Source organism: Physeter macrocephalus, chromosome 2 (genome assembly GCF_002837175.3).
Source record: "Physeter macrocephalus isolate SW-GA chromosome 2, ASM283717v5, whole genome shotgun sequence".
Classification (NCBI taxonomy): domain Eukaryota; kingdom Metazoa; phylum Chordata; class Mammalia; order Artiodactyla; family Physeteridae; genus Physeter; species Physeter macrocephalus.
Window position 1 is genome coordinate 107,014,832 of NC_041215.1, and position 21,666 is coordinate 107,036,497.

The following is a 21,666-nucleotide window of genomic DNA, read 5'->3' on the forward strand; positions in this document are numbered from 1 at the left end:
GGACCGGGGCACGAACCCGTGTCCCGTGCATCAGCAGGCGGACTCTCAACCACTGCGCCACCAGGGAAGCCCAAAACAAGTTTCTTGAACTCAGCTTTTTTTCCTTACTTTATTAAGAAATTCATCTTTGAAGTGGAAGGCTTTTGAATTATCATTTTGTAACTATATTCGTTTCAGAAAATTTTGGAAAATGCTGGTGGTATCTTGCTATATATCAGTCCTCATGTTTTGGTGGCTCCTGTTTCTTTAGCAGCAGTGGGAGTAGCGGAGGAAGCCATCCTAGTAGTCGGAGCAGCAGTCGGGAGAACAGTGGAAGTGGGAGTGTGGGAGTCCCCATTGCTGTTCCTACGCCTTCTCCTCCCAGTGTCTTTCCAGGTAAAACATGAATTGTGCTTCATCTTCACCTTCCTGAGTTTGGATTCAATTTCTGATTTAATTACACTGGGCTTTCTTCATAATCAGAGTTTTTTTTCCCTCGAAGACTCTGTAAATGCTGAAAAATCTTTATGCGTTTGTTATTTTTAACCAAATGATTTGTGAGTTTATGTTCACATACTTCTCTGTTATTTGGTTTTGTGTCTTTGGTGCTGTGGAGTAGTTGGTGCTTTGAGTTGAGGTTTCACCGGAATGAGTTACATGTTTAATTCCAGCTGGTGTTATGACAGTGCATGCCTTTGGGCGCAGTGGGGTCTCAGTGTGAGAACCATATTGGTAGCAAAGGATTGGGCAGATATAATTTTGACAGTTCAATCTCATGGACTCTGAGAACTTGATAGTCACTGAAATGCTACCCTCTTTTGTCTGAAACAGAAAAATGTACTTGTTTAATCTGAGGACACAAAGTTAAAATTTAGTTTTAAAAACATGACAGAAAAGACATAAAGATAGAATATTACATATTTAACTTACTTATAATAACAGATACCTTTTTAAAAATCATGAAAAAGAGGTATTTTTCTAAATTCTTTTTTACCTGATAAGATATTTATATCTGAAATATTTTTATTTTCTGATTTGTATACTTCAAAATGGAATACTGTCATTTTCTAGTGTGTTGTGTTTCGTTTTGTATACTATCAATATTTACAGAATGTTAAAAATAACAATATAAAGGGAGCACTTTTCTTCTAGAGTAGTGGCTATCAGGTAGAAAGGAATGCTTTTAATGAATTTAAAAACCTGTACATCACCCTTAGCATCTTGAATTATTTGCTGCAAACCTTAATAACCCTTTAACATAATAAGCTTCATTCTTTTTTTTTTTTAACACTCTCTTCTGTCCTTTGGCTACTGATAAGCACCGCGTGTCTAACATTAAGCTCTCTAACGCCATTTCGAATCCTGCCTAGCGGAACCACCTCATTAACGCTGCCTCTTACTCCTCTTCCCCCAGCCCCCGCTGGCTCTGCTGGTGCTCCTCCCCTTCCCGCCACTTCTGCCCCTGCCCCTCTTCCTGCTACTGTCCCTCCTGCCTCTGCCCCAGACACTGCCGCTGCGGGTGCCCAGACCCTTGCTGATGGCTTCACTTCTCCAACTCCCCCTGTTGTTTCTTCCACTCCCCCTACAGGTGAGTATTGGTTTATTCTTTGGCAGGCAGATCCAACTGTCTGGCTCTTATCTTACTTGGAACTCGGGCTTTAGGATTTTTGTTTGTTTGTGGTTTGTGTAAAAAAAAAAATCTGAAGAATAATGTACTAACTAGAAAATGGCATGTGACCGAAGAATAGAATTTCCTGAGGGAATCAGGGTAAGGTTTCTCATTTTTCTAGTAGAATAGCACAAATACACATTTTTTATCGCTTGAATTTTATTTACTAGAGATTTGCAAATTTAGTATGGAGCTGTCTTCTCTACATTTTGTTTTTTTTGGCTGTGCTGTTGGGCATGTGGGATCTTAGTTTCCTGATCAAGGATTGAACCCATGCCTCCTGCATTGGGAGCACAGAGTCTTAACCACTGGACCTTCAGGAAGTCCCTTCTACACAGTTTTGAGAAGTTGTTATTAGAAGTATTCTTTGTTACAGGTTATGTCATTAATGAAAAGTCTATGACAATAATTTTAAGGTATATTTTATAGGAAATATTTGATATAACAGTTTGAAAGTACAAGTCTATTATAACAGAATTTGTTGCTTGTTATAGCAGCACTGGAAACACATAGTCAGTGGGCTTTTTAAGGATTTCAAGTTTATTTGTAATTTAAGATTGACTGGTGTTTTACTGTTCTAAAATTGCAACCTAAAGTTTGTTTTCATGGCTAAGGAGAAAAAGGCTCAATTGCTACAAAGTATATTTTCAAAGTTAATAGTGATGCTGGTTTAGTAAACAAGTTCTTATCTACTATAAAAATGTATGTGTTTGGACACACATCACCTTAGCTGGTTAATAAAGTACTTCATAGAATATATGTGCAGTGCTGCTGCTGTATCTAGGTGTTTGTTTTAAAAGATTTTAAAAATCCATGTTAATCCATTCATTTTGAATGGTGTTTTATGGCATAGCTTCTGTAGCAGCACTTTTTAAGAAAAGCTTTCTGCAGTGGGTGTATGTAAACATGAGCTGTCCTTTGATCTACATACCACTCTGTTAGGCCACTCTAGCTAGTTAAATGTAGAAATCTTGTTATGCTCCTGCATCAGTAGAGTAAGGAATACATCTCGAAATCAGTTGTAGGCCCAGAAAGGACAAATCACCCTCACCTAGAGTCAACATTTTAGTAATTAAATTATAATTTAATAACAGGTGCTGGTTCCTAGTCTGCACTGAATCAACATTTGTTGTATGAGTGAATAATTACAGTTTTTTTAAACAAAAAGCAAAGTAAATGCCTTATTAACAACTTATATCAATATAATCTCTTTTATGTAGTGTCTTTGAATCACCCACCAAATACTTTTTTTTCTTTTCTTTTTATTAAGGTATAATTTATATACAGTAAAATTCACCTTTTCTAGTATGGACTAATGTGAGTTTTGACAAATGTGTACAGTGATATAACCACAGCTACAGTCAAGGTATAGAACAGTCCTATCATCCCCAGATTTCCTCTATGCCCCCTTTGTAGGCAGTCCTTCCATTTCACTCATTTCACTCTTAGCCCCTGGCAACCTCTTGATCTGTTTTTTTTTTTTTTTTTCTTTCTCTAAAGTTTGCCTTTGTAAAAATATCATAAATGGAAGCATATGTAATGTAACCTTTTGGATCTGGCTTTTTGGCACAGTACATTTGAGATTTATGCATTATTACATGTTTGTTATTTTGTTCCTTTTTATTACTGAGTAGTGTTCTATTGAATGGATTTACCACAGTTTGTTTATTATCCCTTTCCCAACTGAGGGACATTTGGATTTATTTCCAGTTTTGCATGATTATGAAAAAACTGCCAAATACATTCACACACACTTTTGTGTGAGCATAGGCTTTCATTTCATTTGGGTAAATACCTAGGGAGTAGGATTGCTGGGTTGTCTGGTAAGTGAATGCTTAACTTTATAAGAAATTGCATAATTGTTTTCCAAAGTGGTTGTACAATTTTGCATGCCCACCAGCAGTGTGTGACTTCCAGTTGCTCTGCGTACTTGTTAGCACGTGGTATTGTCATTATATATGTATAATATATATATATACACACATGCACACATATATATATATAGTATAATAGTTTCTCATGTGGTTTTGATTGACATTTCCCCAATGAATAATGATGTAGAACATCTTTTTCATGTACTCATTTGCCGTCTTCTTTGGTGAAATGTCTGTTCAAATGTTTTTGTTTCCCCTCACACACCTTTTTTTTTTTTTTTTGCGGTATGCGGGCCTCTCACTGCTGTGGCCTCTCCCGTTGCGGAGCACAGGCTACGGACGCGCAGGCTCAGCAGCCATGGCTCATGGGCCTAGCCGCTCCACGGCATGTGGGATCCTCCCAGACCGGGGCACGAACTTGTGTCCCCTGCATCGGCAGGCGGACTCTCAACCACTGAGCCACCAGGGAAGCCCTCACACACCTTTTTAATTGGGTTGTTTGTTTTCTTATTGAGTCTTTTTATATTCTGAATATGCCTTTTATTAATTGTGTGATTTGCAAATATTTTCTTCCATTTTGTGACTTACCTTTTCATTCTCTTAATGGTATCTTTTAAAGAGCAGAAGTTCTTTATTTTTATTTTATTTATTTATTTTGCGGTACGCAGGCCTCTCACTGTCGTGGCCTCTCCCGTTGCGGAGCACAGGCTCCGGACGTGCAGGCTCAGTGGCCATGGCTCACGGGCCCAGCCGCTCCTCAGCATGTGGGATCCTCCCAGACCGGGGCACAAACCCGTGTCCCCTGCATCGGCAGGCGTACTCTCAATCACTGCGCCACCAGGGAAGCCCCAGAAGTTCTTTATTTTGGTGGTCTCGTTCATTGCTCTTTTTTTTTTTCTTTTGGGGATTGTGCTTTTGGTGTTGTGTTTACAAACTCTTTATTTTACACAAGGTCACAAAAGATTTTTGTCTTGTTTTCTTCTAGAAGTTTTTAGTTTCAGGTTTTTATAGTTAGGTCTATGGTAATTAAACTATAGTTTTGTTTTCCAGCTCAAAGCAAAATAAATGCCTCATTAATGGTTTGAATAGAGTCTTTATTATGTAGTGTCTTTGGATCACTGATGGCTTATAACATGGGAGGTTTTAGACTGGATCTAACTATATAAAATTCATAATGGTGTTAAATATCAGAGTTTTTAACTTGATGATTCTAGGTTTGTATTATGGTGTTACAGATTAATGCCTAAAATGCCAGTAATGTGTGATTCAAATGACAAAATACACCTTCTAAAAAATAGCTTATTAGTTTACATGCTTTTACATTATTTTCATGACTATATAAACTTGACAGTGGATTATGTTTGAGCTTGACTACTCAAGATTTTTATACAACAGAATTGAGTTTTAGGTTTTGATACTGTCATATGTACGAAGAATAAATCCTATAGCGGCTCTTGAGTGCTTTTATAATATTCTTTATATGAGTATCCATATGAATCCAAGTTTGATAAATTTAACAGTTCCTGAAGATCAGTTTTAGTCATGTAAAACCATTTTACAATCATGGAAAAGAAGAAAAATTGTTGTGTTTTTCTCTTTTCGCCTCTTCCCTTCCCTTCTTCCCTTGTCCTTTCTCCTCTCCTTTCCCCTCCCCTCCTCCTTTTCTTCCCCTCACCTTTCTCTTCCCTCCTCTTCTCTCCCTCACTCTTCCCATTCCCCCATTCCTCCTCCTTCTTCTCTTTTCTTGCCTGCTCTCTCATGGGTGCTCTAGTACTTGGTCTGTCTGTACAGTAGGCCCTTAGCTAATGATTTTAAGTAGAAGTGGAGTCAAGATAAAATTTAGTAAGTGGATTGAACTAGGCAATTGGATGGATTAGGAAAGAGTGTCTTCTGTTGGCATTAGCTGAAGTGCTCTCAGAGAGCAAAATGTATGAAATTGCTGATAAATATGAACACGTTCAGGATGATACTAAAAATTAGATATTTTTGATACACTTTTTGTATCTTAGCTTTTTTTCATGATTGTAAATTTGTTAAACTCTAATTTTAAGACAAAATAATCTAATTTTAGAGAAGGATATTTTTGATTGAAAAATGTGATTTGGAATTATGTCACTTGACCTTTTGCTGAAATATTTTATGATTTCCTTTGAACAAATTGGTTTGCTACCTTAAATTTATTACTATTATTATTATTATTTTGGAATAAGACTGTGTGTCAAACATTTTTTCTTTTTCCTTTCTAAACGTTATTCTTGTTGAATTTAGTTTTCAGTGTTTAATTGCTGGTGGTTTTTGGGAGGAAGTGAGCCATAAATTTTATTTTATTTTATTATTATTTTTTTTGAATTTGTTTATTTGTTTTTATTTTTGACTGTGTTCAGTCTTTGTTGCTGTGCACGGGCTTTCTCTAGTTGCAGCAAACGGGGGCTGCTCTACGTTGTAGTGCATGGGCTTCTCATTGTCGTGGCTTCTCGTTGTAGAACCACGGGCTCTAGGCACGCGGGCTTCAGTAGTTGTGGCACGTGGGTTCAGTAGTTGTGGCTCCCGGGCTCTAGAGCGCAGGCTCAGTAGTTGTGGAGCATGGGCTTTGTTGCTCCACGGCATGTATGTGGGATCTTCCCGGACCAGGGCTCGAACCCCTGTCCCTTGCATTGGCAGGAGGATTCTTAACCACTGAGCCACCAGGGAAGCCCCCCATAAATTTTAATTGTGATGATTTTGAAGCCCTATCAAATTACTAATAAAATCATAATATTAATTAGTAATTTATTTAGATATAGCTTTTCCAAAACTAATCATAATTTTATTTACCTACTTTCCTGCTTTTGCACTTGGATATACTGTCAACTGAGCAATAACTGTCACCTTGCATTAATATTTGTCAGATGGCAATTAAATTAGCTAAATATTGTTATTTTTAATAATCTTATTAAGATTCAGGCATTGTACCTAAAGTATTTCATTGTCTGAGATAATTTTCTTTTAGTGACAAATTTCTGTTCTGTCCCTTTTCCAGGTCATCCTGTTCAGTTCTACAGCATGAATAGACCTGCCACTCGCCATACTCCCCCAACAATAGGGGGCTCTTTGCCCTATAGGCGCCCTCCTTCCATAACTTCACAAACAAGCCTTCAGAATCAGATGAACGGAGGACCTTTTTATAGCCAGAACCCAGGTTAGATTTTCTTTTGCAGTCTATGGAATATATCTAATTAAAAATCTTTAATTACACAGAAAAAAACCTTTAATTGCAAATGACTAGTACATGGTAGGTGGTTAGTACTATTTGCTGAATGAGTGGAAGAATGAATACAAGGTTGCTAATACTGTATCTTCCAGTTCTTTTTTAAAAAATCAACATGGTTTCCATATAAAGTTGCAAAACTTAATTTTTTTTAATAGCTTTAAATTTATTTATTTATTTATTTTTGGCTGTGTTGGGTCTTCGTTTCTGTGCAAGGGCTTTCTCTAGTTGCGGCACGTGGGGGCCACTCTTCATCACGGCGTGCGGGCCTCTCACTATCGTGGCCTTTCTTGTTGCAGAGCACAGGCTCCAGACGCGCAGGCTCAGTAGTTGTGGCTCACGGGCCTAGTTGCTCCGTGGCATGTGGGATCCTCCCAGACCAGGGCTCGAACCCGTGTCCCCTGCATTGGCAGATAGACTCTCAGCCACTGTGCCACCAGGGAAGCCCCGAACTTAATTTTTTTGAACGGAATATTTTTTAATGTGTTAGTGATTATTTGTTTTTTAAAATAATATTGTGCTGAACAGTATTTCCTTCTTATTTAACCAGATACCCTTGCTCTATGAATAGCAAATAATGAAAGTTGAGCATACATGTACAGAGTTTATAAGTGGCAAAGGAAAAGGGAAATGACATTTTTGAAGCTGCTTTATGGTGGGCAGTTACACTATCTTTTTCAATTCTCCTACCAAATCTATGATGGAAAAACTGGGACTTGGACAGATTGATCCAGATGTAACAATCACCTTTCAGTTGCATCATGCATACAGAAGAACTAATCTGGCACATATTTAATACTAAGCATAATCATTTGTTTTGCTTCTTCCCCAGAGAGGGTAAGAGCAAATATTATACTCTGTGACTACTGTGGACATGTTATGTGAACTTACTGTGTTTTTCTGGATTTTTGCCAAGAGGCCGGTAAGCCCATGTGTGACACCTGTAATATTAGGGGACAGCCCATTCCATCTTGGATGAGCCCTGAATTGTATGGAGCTGAAATCTATCTACCTTTTGGTGAAACCTTGTTATATCCTTTGAAATCTTGCAGAAGAAATTTGATCCTCCTCTTACACAAACAGAACTTAAAGAATGCTTTTATATTTTTTATATCATTTGATTCTTATAATCATGTGATCGTTTTCATCTGTATTTTACAGGTGGGGAAACAGACAGAGGTGATAATCAAGTTAGGATTTGAATTTAGGTCATCTGACTCAAAGTTCCATGTTATTTCTATCCTATCCTACCTACCTTCATATTAAAAAAAAATCTTTCTCTTACCCTCCCAAGGGTAGGAGGGTGGGGTGGAGGATGCCCACCTTGTAATGTAAAGTGCATGAGAACCTGAGACCTTGTCAGTTTTTTATCTGTTATATCCTGGGAATAGTGCTCAGTAACTACTTGTTGAATGTGAAATGAATCTCTTGTTATTTTAGTCAGATCCCCTCATTGTTTTGGGTCCCTCTTATAAATTAAATGCCATAAATGACTATGTAGTCTAACCAGTGCACATTGTAGTGTGATTACGATCTGCCTGAGTTGAAATAGACTTCTTTTTTAAAAAATTTACATTAGATAATTTATTTTTGTGAAATATACATGTGCATTTTTTTACCCAGCAATCACATTATGAGTCTTAAAAAGGAGTAGTTTTTCTTTTCCTAGTAGTTAACTATGACCAAATTAAAATCTATAACCTTAAAATTTGGAGGGGTTATTCTTCTCTTATTTGTTTTTAAATTTTGTTTTACTGAAGTATAGTTGATTTACAATGTTGTGTTGGTTTCAGGTGTACAGCAAAGTGATTCAGTTATACATCTATCTATCTATCTCACTGCTATCTTTGACCACACTTAAAGATTTTGGGTATGCCATTCTTTTTAACTCATTTTAAGCTCCATTTTGACAAATATGCCTGTCTTTTCTCACGTTCTACTTTTTTTTTTTTTTTTTTTTTTTTGCTATACACGGGCCTCTCACTGTTGGGGCCTCTCCCGTTGCGGAGCACAGGCTCCGGACGCGCAGGCTCAGCGGCCATGGCTCACGGGCCCAGCCGCTCCGCGCCATGTGGGATCTCGTTCTACTTTTAAATCATGTGTTCCAAACCCATATTTGTACAGGTGCTATTTTGTACTTAAATGAATATTTTATTTTAAAATTTTAATTTGTTAGATATGGCCTGTTTCATAGCTCTGCTGAAGATAAGCTCTCTCCCTGACCCTCTTGGAAGTCTAGACAATTATTTCTTATGGCCCTTATGCCCTTCCTTACCCTTAAATAGAGTTTTGAAAGAATGGTGTCAGTCCAAAATGGGCCAATTCCGTAATGGAGCTGAGAGATGCTTTACTGTTACAGCTTGGGACCAAGTGTACATGATATTCAGAAAGTATATACAAGGATATTTCATGCTGTATACATGTACATACCAAAATACTGGTCTTATGAGAACCCTGATTTAAAATTCCACCTCTTGGTGGAATTTATTTGAAGGCTATTTATTTAAATGTGTTTTAAGTACATATTTTAATACTTCTTTGTAAATCTGATTTTAACATGCTTGAAAGTATATGTTAAAGTAGAAAAATAACCTACTCTAAGGAATGATGTTAATGAAAGTATTTTTCACACTCATGGGAAGTATAAAGTGAATTGAGATTTTTGAGCCTTCAGCATAATGTGTGAGGCAACTTAGTTAGTTTGTTTTCATGTACTTCTCCCAATTAAGTTCTGCCTTTCTTCTCCGGGGATTTGGTAACTGTTTAAAGAGGGTGGCTACAACTTAGTTAGTTGAATAATCAGAGTGCTTTTTTCTAAACTAAAAAAAAAAAATTTTAACTAAATTATGTTCTTTGAAAAGTTCTTCTGCAACACTTAATGCTTTGTTAAGCCAGTATTCGAAGGCTGTTAGATGCACTTTCATTTTATTTGCATTAGATTATTATGTAAGTCTCTTGTATTATTCCCACTGGTCTTACAATGGTCCTTGTTTTTTCATATTTAAAATGAGAAAATTTGGTGTGCTTTCTCAAGTAGCTAATTCCCTGATTTAACAGTGATCCCAGGTTTGTGTTTTATGAGCATATTTTTTGCAGCTGGAGGCTTGACATGGATTTGTGCTTTTGAGGAAGTGAGCTGACAGGCTGGGATTCATGTGACTGTAAATTCAGTGAGGTTTTCTGTGAGATGTAAATCTAACAGCACTGCTAGTATATTTGGCTTGAGTTTGAAATGGCGTTATAACATAGGAATTAAAATATGGAGCATCCGGTGCGTAGTGCCAAGTCCTAGGAGCAATAATTGTTTTCTAATGAGATTATTTCAGAAGGAAGTTAATGAAAGGAACACTTCATTCAGAACATAAAATGAATCCTATTTGGTTCTCATTGTTTCTTTTTTTTTTTTTAATATTTTATTTATTTATTTATTTGGTTGCGTTGGGTCTTCGTTGCCGTGTGTGGGCTTTCTCTTGTTGCAGTGAGCGGGGGCTACTCTTTGTTGTGGTGCGCGGGCTTCTCATTGCGGTGGCTTCTCTTGTTGCAGAGCACAGGATCTAGGCGCGTGGGCTTCAGTAGTTGCGGCATGCAGGCTCAGTAGTTGTGGCTCACGGGCTCTAGAGCGCAGGCTCAGTAGTTGTGGCGCACAGGCTTTGTTGCTCTACAGCATGTGGGATCTTCCCAGACCAGGGCTTGAACCTGTGTCCCCTGCATTGGCAGGCGGATTCTTAACCACTGCGCCACCAGGGAAGCCCTCATTGTTTCTTAATCTAATCCAGCCAAAGAAATAGGATTACTAGTTTATCATTCATCTTGTCATCAGCAAGGAGTATCATTGAAACAAATAGGGCTAATCACAAGTTTTAACAGTTTTTTTCTTTCAATATAAATATGAAGCACCTTGGTGGTAAAGAAGAATATACATATGTATTTGTACATGTACATTTACATACATTAACCTAGTTTGGTAAGTGTCTTAGTTTGGGCTGCTATAACAAACTACCATAGACTGGGTAGCTTATAAACAGTAGAGATTTATTTCTCACAGTTCTGGAGGCTGAACGTCAGAGATCATCATGCCAGCATGGTTGAGTTCTGGTGAGAACCCTCTTGAGGTTGTAGACTGCTGTCTTGTTGTATCCTCACATGGTGGAAAAAGAGAGAGAGAAAACTCTCCATGGTTTTTTTTTTTTTTTTTTTTGGCAATGTCTTTTTAAAAAATTTAAATATAATTTTTAAAGTTACTTTCCATTTTACAGTTATTACAAAATATTGGCTCTCTTCCCCATGTTGCATAATATTGTGCATCCTTGAGCCTGTCTTTCACCCAATAGTTTATACCTCCTGCTCCCCCCCACCCCATATCGCCCCCTTCACTGGTAACCACTAGTTTGTTCTCTATACGTATACTGTGAGCCTGCTTCTTTTTTGTTATATACACTAGTTTGTTGTATTTTTTAGGTTTCACATATAAGTGATATCATACAGGTATTTGTCTTTCTCTTTGTGACTTTTTTCACTTAGCGTCATGCCCTCCAAGTCTATCCATGTTGCTGCAAATGGCAAAATTTCGTTCTTTTTTATGACTGAGTAGTATTACATTGTGTGTGTGTACATCCTCTTAATCCATTCATCTGTTGATGGACACTTAGGTTGTTTCCATATCTTGGCAATTGTAAATAATGCTGCTGTGAACATTGGGGTGCATGTATCTTTTCAAATTATTGGGGTGTTTTTCAGATATATACCCATGAGTGGAATTGCTGGGTCATATGGTGGTTCTGTTTTTAGTTTTTTGAGAAACCTCAATACTGTTTTCCACAGTGGCTGCACCAATTTACATTCCCACCAACAGTGTACAAGTGTTCCCTTTTCACCACATCCTCACCAGCATTTGTTACTTGTGTTCTTTTTGATGATAGCCATTCTGACAGGTGTGAGGTGATATCTCATTGTGGTTTTGATTTTTATTTCCCTGATGATTAGCAATGTTGAGCATCTTTTCATGTGTTTGTTGGCCATCTGCATTTCCTCTTTCGAAAAATGTCCTTTCAGTTCTTCTGTCCATTTTTTAATTGGGTTGTTTTTTTGATGTTGAGTTGTATGAGCTGTTTATATATGTTGGATATTAATTCCTTATTGGTCATATCATTTGCAAATATTTTCTCCCACTTAGTAGGTTGTCTTTTTATTTTGTTTATGGTTTCCTTTGCTGTGCAAAAGCTTTTAAGTTTAATTAGGTCTCTGGAGTCCTTTTATAAGGGCACTAATTCCATTCATTCGGGCTCCACCCTCATGAGCTAATCACCTCCCAAAGGCCCCACCTCTTAATACCATCACATTGGAGGTCAGGATTCCATATGAATTTTGGGGGGATACAAACATTCAGTCCTTAACAGTTAGGAATCAGTAATGTGGTGTTTAAGTACTAAAGCCTTTGGTAAAAGACAGTTTACATTTTACTACTCATATTTTCTTCCAACAAAGACTAAAAAAATCTAATTCATAAAGTGGAATGTTGGTTCCAAGCAGTGTGAGTGTATATAGTTGTATGAGAAAGAGGAATTTCTGAATGAGTGTGGTGTTTTACACAGGGAAGATGTCAGGCTTCCCTGAATGATATTAAACACAACTAAAAAGAAACAGTGAGAAAACAATGTTGGGTTGGTGATATTGTAAAAGAAAAGCCATAACGCATATTCTTTAAATGATAGTTAACTTACAGCATTACCATAAATCTCCAGAAGAATACATATGTGGTGGGGTTTTAGCAAAGTATAAATAGAGAGCAATCAAGAAGCTATTTTCGAGTCCTCCTTTTAGGTCTTTAGCTTTTGTTAGTGAATGTTTACTCTAGGGAGAACAAAAAAGCTAGAAAAAACCGAAAAGTTTAAGTATATTCTCAGATGATCAAGTAAACCAAATAGACCCTTTACATCGATTATTAAACACAAATTATGTTTTTAAACTGTGTGGATTAATTTGCTACTTTTTCTCGGCATAATGTCATACGATGTTTTTTTTTTCACTTGAAAAGGAATAAGAAAAATGGCCCAATTCTTTAAACCCTTCTGAGACTACAGGAGTGATAATTATTTGGTAACCCTATTCTTTTCCATCAAAAAAGCTTCCCTTACTGAGTATGATTAGTTAGGTTCACTTTTAAATACTCCTTGTTCTAAGTTACTATCCATGTTTAGAAAATATTTCACTCTTAAAATAAATTGCTTAAATTATTTCCCTCACTGGAATGTAAAATATTTGCAACTAAACTTGAATGGGCTATCAAATGTATGGCCTCTAAAGGTGATATCTTTAATGGTTTTAGAAATAGTATTTAGAGTGGTTATTTTGTCTAATTTTCTTAGAGTATTTATAAAGCAGTAAAAAAAAAAAAAAAGATTTAATAGCCTAATTTTTCTTCAAAACTCTTTGTACATTTTAACTTCAAAGAATATGCTCCAGGATTTTGTAAATAACCAGGAAGGTCATGCTTAGGAAGTCTGTATATTTCATCAGCACACACTTATCCTCTAAGTTTGGTTTGCTTGCAGAGCCTTTTACAGTTTGTATACCTCCGTGTTGCTGAGTGAATGTAAGCTATAGTTCTTATATTTCTACTTAAGATCTCTCTATAAACTCCAATTTCTTCTTGAGCCTTTCTCTTCACGTTAACTTCATTATTGTGTAGTTTGAACTACACAATATTTGAGTAATATTTGAGTAATATTACTGAATCTAAGTTTGGAGACGTTTCGGTGATTATAGGGAAAGGGTTTTGTCTTGTGAGGAATCATCTTAGCTAAATAGTATGGTAACAAATTGATAGTTACTTTCTGCTCTTGCCTGTTCATGAGATACCTCAGACTAGAACTGATTATTGCAAACAGTTCTTCGCATCAAAGTCCTGCTTAAATTCTTCTAAAATAGTTCATTTTCAGTTCAACTCTGAGGAAGATAAATCTAGTCTAAAGTAGGATCTTCTGGTTCACAGGTTTTCTGATGAAATCTCGATGACCAGAAAGAAAATGCTGTGGTAACTAAATTAATTTGGACCATGATGTAAAAAGTTTGCCCTGGGCAAAAAAAGTTGAATTCGGGGTAACCTTTGTAAACTCCATTTGGAACTGAATTTTTTAACATGCGTTGGATTGGCTTTGAAAAAAATCGTACCTTGTTTTGTTATGATGTAATTCTGTTTAAGGAAGATCTGGGACGGGTTTTTACCTGGGCTGCTGTTGATAGACTTCTTAAAAAACCACTAGAGTTTCAGACTTTCACTTTCAAAACAAGAAAAGACAAATATATATATATATTCATTAAAAAAATAATAAACTCAACCTACCTACAAAAACCCTGTTCTAAGTTAAGTACCTAATCATTCTTTTTTAGCTGAGTACTAGAAGGTCTTTTTTTTTTTTTTGATGAGAAACAATGAATGAAGTGGAAAATTTCCTACTTTTCTGTTACAGGGGAGGTTGGGATGGGTGCTAACAGAAGAGGAACATTTCATCATCTTATATTCCACTTTTCTAGTGCAGTTGCTGTCTGCTGCTGTTTCTCAGTTTTATCTGCTTTGTCTCTGCTACCTTCTCTGTTCATTGTGTCTTCTTACCCCAAGCTTGGAAACACAGGGTGTTGTGAACATATCAGCAATTGTTCCAAGTTTCTGAGAGTGGGACACAGACACACAACTTAAGCGTTTACTACCAAGAAGTATGACTTCAGGGAAAAACATAACCACAAGGTATCTTTTAAAGAAAGGTACCAATTTCTAGGGTTATGTGACTCTGTCCTTTAAATCTGAGATATTCTTCAGGATTATCTGCTTAACTCTTGTCTGCCCATTATAAGTACATGTTCTCCCTGCACTTACCCATGGTACAACTGTTACCTTTACTGATTACTGCTACCTCTGTACCTCTTGATTTTTCCCACAGATTCAACCCAGACTTTCCAGTTGCCTTCCATATTTATGGTTTAAGTTACTTTCCTACATCTCATTATTTCTCCCTGACTTTTCTATTCACCAACCCATTTCATTCCCTGTACTACCCACCAAGGTTAATGTGGTTAATGGCACCACTACCTTCATAGTTAGGAAGGATAAAAATCTAAGACCATCTTGAGCTATTTCTCTCCTTCAGATGCTTCCTAAATCCTTAGATACCAAATACTCTTTTTGTCCACACTGTACTAAGTTCTCTCCTTTTCTTTCCACTTCTATTGCCTTGATTTTTGTGTGTCAGGCCCTAGGTTAGACTTTCTGCCTACATTGTTTTTTTAAAAAAAAAATCTTTGCAGTCACTCTGTAAAGTAGGTTGCATTACCTCTTTCATTTCACATTTATGGATTAGGCTCAAAAAATAACTTGCTGTTCCAATAGCAGCGAAATAGCAAATCAGGGATTTGATGCTAGGTGACTTTAAGTCCAAGGTGTTTCCACTAAGCACTCTTTCACCTAGCATATAAGATTCTTCCCTATTGCATATCTACCTGCTCATCTTTCCAGGTTTTGTACTTTCTCTCTGGGGCATCTTATGCCAACCATACGGAAATATTTCTGTTTCTGTGAACTGGTCATGCTATTTTATACCTCAGAGCCTTTGCCCCTCACTTGGTTCTCGGCTTGTCTTTCTCGACGCTTGTCTGCTTGTCGAACTCCTTTTCTTCAAGCACCTGCTCAGAGGTTACTTCTGTGTAGCCCCACCCCTACTCAAACCCTGACCGCCCTCTCCGTCACCACCATGACGCCACACCATCACCAGTGCCTCTTCCACTACCATCACCACCACCACCTGCAGGGAAGTGCTACAGATGTTATTGGGTTAGGGTTATTATTTTGTCTTCCATTCCTAAGTAGAATGTGATCTTTTTGAGGGCAGTGACTCTTACTCATCTTTTTAGTTTTATTAGTCTTCACTGTGATTTGAAGCTAATAAAGATGTTCTCTCTTTATAAGAAGATGCACACCATACTGTATACCCATTCCGAAGGAAACCATAACTGTAGAGTTAATCTTGGGAAGTTGTTTGGCATGTACCTGGCTTATTTATGTATTTATCTACATCAGGCGTTTGTTGAAGGCTCACTAGTGCTAGGCACTGTACCAGGTGTTTAAAAGGGAAAGACAGCTTTGCAGGGAGAGGAATGATTTGAATGAGGCTGGCATTTTTCTGTAGATTCAGGGAGAAAATGTACCTGGAATAGGTGGTATGAATTGGGACTGTGAGAAATTGTAAAGACACAGACCTGACTCGAAGAGAACAGTTTCGATATTGGTCTCTTAGCAGAGTGCTTGCCCCTTAGTGGGAAGTCATTGAATATTTGTTTAATCAATGGCTGAAAACCAATTAATTTTGCCTGTTTAATGAAGTAATGAAAAGTATAAAATTAGGATGTTGGCATGTAATGTAATGGTTTTTTCCCTTGTATTGATGAACATTTAAACTTATAACCTTCAAGGTAAAATTCAGAAAACCAAGTTATTTATGGTAATCTGAAGAAATTCTTTTTTTGAGAAGACATGCTATTGACATGAAGAGATAATTTGCCATTGTATGTAAGAATAGATCTGTATATGATAAATGCTTCCTGTTGTAAGTTTTTAAAACTTCCCTAATACTTTGTTTTGTGTGTTAATGAGTTATCCCTCAAAAGAGGATCCTTAAGATAGCTTGTAAAATGTTTATGCATAGTGGTTTCCCTCCTTATATGTTTGTTTTATTGTGTTATCCTTTCCTTTTAATGTAACTTGCCCTTACCCCTTATCCTCCGCACCTTTTTTGTTTTTGCAGTATCTCTTGCTCCTCCTCCTCCCTCCATCCTACAGGTAACTCCTCAGTTACCTTTAATGGGATTTGTGGCCAGAGTCCAAGAAAATAGTAAGTTTATGTCTTCTTTATGCTGTAGATCAGATTCTAGGCATAAAATGTCATTTATATATGATTGGCTGAATAGTCATTCATTCATGATACTTCAGATATTTGAATATTATGAACGGTCATTGTATGAGCAGCTAGTGTGGATGATAAAATAATTAAGATGAAATTCTCTACTTTCAAACAACTTAAAATCTGGTAGTGAAGATAAGACAAATAAATATAAAATAAGGCACATGTAAAAAGAAAGATCACATCTAATTGAGGAGGTGCTCTTTAATCACCGGATATCCCACCCTTTTCTCTGGGTTGCTCAGACAATTAGTGGTCTATCACTGGAGTTTTAGGGTTTTGTGGCCGGCCTGAGAATCTTCTTCCAATCCTGTGATTCCAGGTGTAAAAATGGCCATGCCATGGTGGGTCCCAGGGGACCAAATTGTCAGTCTGTCTCCCAAGAGGCCTCATAGATTGGCAGTGAATTTAAGCTGGCCTGTGGTCTGGTGTTGAATCATGCAGGATCAGATAACTAATTGTATCGACAGGTCGAGTTTTCTCCTAGGGAAGCATTAAGGAAGCTGAGGAGACTGATGTCTACAAAGCAGAAGGCCTGTATCTGTATTTAGTGAGGAATTGCTAAAGCAGTGAACATAGTCTGTATGATAGATGAGTTCTCTTCTTCTGAGCAGTCTACATAACAACCATGTCACAGTCATAACGCTGTACAGCGGGTGTGGAATATGAACTAGGCGAATTACACTAATGAAGGAGATAATGTCATCAGGCTGATGTAGCCTAATGCATGCATCTCATAACAGGGATGGCCTCAACCGTGGGATAGAAATATTTGCATTCTGTTGCTTAGGACTCCTGCTCCTTTGGAAATGGGTATTGCCAATACTAGAATGTAAGCTCTATGAGAGCAGGGATTTTTGCTTGTATTTTTTCACTAGCTATTTCTCCAGCACTTAGTAAGGCATCTGACACAGACACTTTGAGTCCCTCCTTTTTTGTGTGCTTCCATAGCTGACTAAATGCTCCCTTTGTATCGACACATTTCTTGTATTTTAACTGGTTATAATCCAGTCTTATTGGCCTGAGGACTCAGTGTCTCTTTCAGGTGCCTTTGCATCTCTGTTTGCTAATTTCTGAAAATAGTCTATTTTACCTCTGTTTATTGGAAGGTACCCCAATGAGCACCTCCAATATTTACCACAGTGTGCAATATTTACCTTTTAGGATGATCTTTTCTCATTTCTTTCCATAGTCGTATATATTTTCTCACCTACAAAATGTATAAAAATAAGAAACTTTGTATATGAGGTGAGCCGTGGCTGATTTTACAGACATAGCAGGACTTATACATTCAAATGAATGTTGTCCTCTTCAAAACACTCACCTTGGAAAGATATATACCTATCTTTTGGAATGATCTTTATAGCTTTCAAGTACATTATTTTGAAGATAACTCTGTGGTAGCAGATATTTATTCTATATTAAGTTTGATGTTTGGAAGAAGTCTGGAATTATTTGGAACCAGTTATACCGGGCTAAGTAATGCAGCTGTGATTCTGTTATTCTTCTTAAACTCTTCTCTGGCTTCCCATTGCTCTTTGGATAGAGTTCAAACTGTTACAAGGCCCTTTCTGCTTAGTACTGGTCAGCTTCCTCATGCCTCTTTCTACTGAACTTTGGTCAGCTCTTTGAAGGGCTCCTGCTTTCTTACCTTTGTATTTGTTATTTTCCTTTACATCTGACATGAAATATCTAACCCCCACCCTGGGCCATTAACTCTTACTCATCCTTCAGGTTCCAGGAAGCCTTTCCTGACCCACATAAGAGATGTGGTCTACTGCTCTGTTTTCCATGATGACTTAAAGCACTTACTGCACTTAATTATTAATGAAAGTTTGGTTGTCCATGTCTCCATGACTTTCGCTCACTGCTCTATTCCCAGTGCTGAGCATAGTAGCTGGCCATAGTAGGCTTTCAGTTGATGTTTTTGAATGAATAATGAAACATGACTTTGAAGTTGTTGAATTGATCTCATTACATAATAGTGTAGCTTTTAAGATAAGAGGCATTGGAGTTCAAATTCCTGCTCTTCCACTTACTGTTGGAGTACTTAATCTTGGAAAGCCAGTTTCCACATCCATAAGTGAGGATTAAAAACACCACCTCCCAAGGTAAAGATTAAATGAAATAATGTATTATAAAGTGCTAACTGAGTAATTGGAACATTTTAAGTAAAAAATAGTAATCATTTTGGCTAAACTATATTCAGCATCCATCAGCACTAACCCAAAGGGAGGAGAAAGTCAAGCTTGAGGATTTGGAACAGTATAGTTGGTGGGAACACTTCTCTTGCCTACTTATTTTTTGAAAGATTATTATTTTCAAGTCTAGGTTTATACTCCATGAACATAGAAGCTTGGATAGGAAACACTGAACTTTGCATAATGTGTAGTTTTGTTATCAGCTTGATACATTCTTAGTTTCAGATGCACCACCTCCACCACCACCTGTGGAAGAACCAGTCTTTGATGAGTCCCCACCACCACCTCCTCCTCCAGAAGATTACGAAGAGGAAGAGGCAGCCGTGGTTGAGTATAGTGATCCTTATGCTGAAGAGGACCCACCGTGGGCTCCAAGGTCTTACTTGGAAAAGGGTAAGTTTCAGAGGGATATCTGGAAGGATGGGAAGAAACCTCTATGTACATAGAAATGAAATTTGCTGGTACTGAAGAGAATCTTATTTATTTTTTACTTATAAGTAAAGTTTGGCCTGTATTAGCCTGTATATTTTAATTACTTTAGTTTACAAGGTTCATGATTTTGGAAGTCACACTGGTAAAATCCTGTGACTGATTTTTATTGATGATTATATGTTGTTCCTGTTGAACATGCTTTTTATGAATGGTTTCTATAAGGCAAAAATTTTAAAAAGATAGGTTTTTTCTGGAATGACTCAGGAAGAGGATGATTTTTCCAAATTATGTTATTCCTACTCCCATGCTGTAAAGCATTCTTTTTTTAAAAAAATATTTATTTATTTATTCACGTTGGCTGCATCAGGTCTTAGTTGTGGTATGCGGGATATTCGTTGTAGTGTGCAGGATCTTTCACTGAGGCACACGGTCTCTTTGTTGTGGCGCGCGGGCTTCTCTTTAGTTGTGGCACGCAGGCTCCAAAGCACGCAGGCTCAGTAGTTGTGGCACACGGGCTCTCTGGTTGTGGCACGCAGGCTCAGTAGTTGCGGCATGTGGGCTCTCTAGTTGTGGCGCGTGGGCTCTAGAGCACGTGGGCTTAGTTGCCCTGCGGCATGTGGGATCTTAGTTCTCCAACCAGGGATCGAACCCGCGTCCCCTGCACTGGAAGGCGGATTCTTAACCACTGGACTACCAGGGAAGTCCCTAAAGCATTCTTTTGTGGCATCTTATATCAGATATTCCAGTTTAAGTATCTCCATATGAAACTTTCTTCCAAAGAATATGGTTTCTCAGTTTCTTTGCAGAGTAGGTGTTTGGCATTTCTTTTGGTGAAAAGTTTCTCTGAATATATTAGCTAACCATCATATGACACTTTTGGGACACAGGCTTACAAATGCCATCAGGACTAGTCAGCTCAGAAGAAATGTGTGCTGTCTTGAAGGAAGTTTTCTGTTAAGAAAGTTAAAGCTACTAACTCACTGCATTTCAAAACTGACTGCACATTAGAATCACCTGGGGAGCTTACATTAACGAATAGTGGACTTCCACTTCTGGCTAAGATAGAGCAACAGTAATCAGATTTACCCTCCCTCCTAAAACAATTAGGAATGAATCCAAGAAAAAATATAAAAGATAATGGTTTTCAGACATTAGATAACAAGCATTGGTGGACTGTGGTCCCAGAAAGAAGGAACTCAAACACGGTGAGCCTTTAATTGTCCTAGCTTTGCTATCTAGAGGCAGTTTCCAGGCCACAGTACAAGGAGGTGGAACCCAAATAAGCCTGGAAGTCTCACTGAGTAGAGAAGATAAGAGATCACAGAGTTTTGGGAGACCATGGAGAACAGGTAGCTACTCAAAGACAAAGGACAGAGCTCTGGATATCTGCAGAAGGATCTCCTTGAATCTTTGACAGGGTACTGATCTGTACATGTATGTGAAGAAACTACCTGAGATTGGAGAAAGAACAATCAGAAAGGAGTAGGCAGAAAAAGTCTTGGAAATTACAGGCCTGGGAATAGTTCATGTTGCTGAACCAGCAAGAACAGAAAGACCTTGTAATACACAAGGCATTGAGAAGAGGCCTCAAAAGTGTGTCCCCTCAGTTGTGGGGTGAAATTAGCCCTAGACTACAGGTTGCCCTGAACTGCCCTAACAAATGTTAAAATGCAAACTTTGAAAACATCCAACTGATTGCAAGTAACTTAACTGAGTTCCAGGACAAAACCCAGCATTGTTCAAAGGAGTCAACAAAATCCAGTGCACCAAAAAGTAAGATTCATAGTGACCAGCATCCAATCAAAAATTACAAGGCATGTAAAAAGGCAGGAAAATATAACTCATACCTGAAAGCAAAGCCAGTCAATAGGAACAGACCCAGAAGTGACCAAGATGATGGAATTACCAGACACAGGTATAGCTATTATAAATACCACATATATCCAAGAAGGCAAAGGAAAACATGCACATGAGAGAGAAGCAGAATATATTTTCTTTAAAAAGAGAAAGAGAAACCCACATAGAATTTCTGGAGATGAAAAATATAGTATCTGAAGTGACACTTAGAAGAAAAGATCAGCAACCTTGACAATATGACATTAGAAACTGTCCAAAACGAGGCACAGAGAAAAAAAACCAAGACCAAAAACAGAGCAACAGATAGATGGAACAATATCAAATAATCTTTATTTGCAGAAGACATTATCTTGTATGTAGAAAATCCTAAGGAATCTACAAAAAAGCTGGTAGAACTAAAAAGCGAATTGCAAGACGGTGGGCTACAAAGTCGATTTGCAAAATTAATTGCATTTTT

The 21,666-nt window shown here is 37.6% G+C and overlaps 1 protein-coding gene across 35 annotated transcripts in view; it reads left to right on the forward strand.

The window, feature by feature from the left end:
* Positions 1 to 21,666, forward strand: part of ABI2 (abl interactor 2) — a 101,189-nt gene that overhangs the window by 68,803 nt on the left and 10,720 nt on the right. For 10 of the 35 annotated variants that reach the window (XR_008619036.1, XR_008619035.1, XM_028481075.2 and 7 more), the window contains 5 exons: positions 251 to 375; positions 1,394 to 1,567; positions 6,542 to 6,700; positions 16,564 to 16,650; positions 19,140 to 19,313. Coding sequence is in view for 33 of the 35 variants with exons in the window: in XM_028481075.2 (XP_028336876.1) it covers positions 251 to 375; positions 1,394 to 1,567; positions 6,542 to 6,700; positions 16,564 to 16,650; positions 19,140 to 19,313 (719 nt within the window). In the remaining 2 variants the exon portion in view is untranslated. The remainder of the gene's footprint in view (positions 1 to 250; positions 376 to 1,393; positions 1,568 to 6,541; positions 6,701 to 16,563; positions 16,651 to 19,139; positions 19,314 to 21,666) is intronic. The other 25 variants (XM_028481102.2, XM_028481113.2, XM_055089604.1 and 22 more) reach the window with 7 other exon arrangements.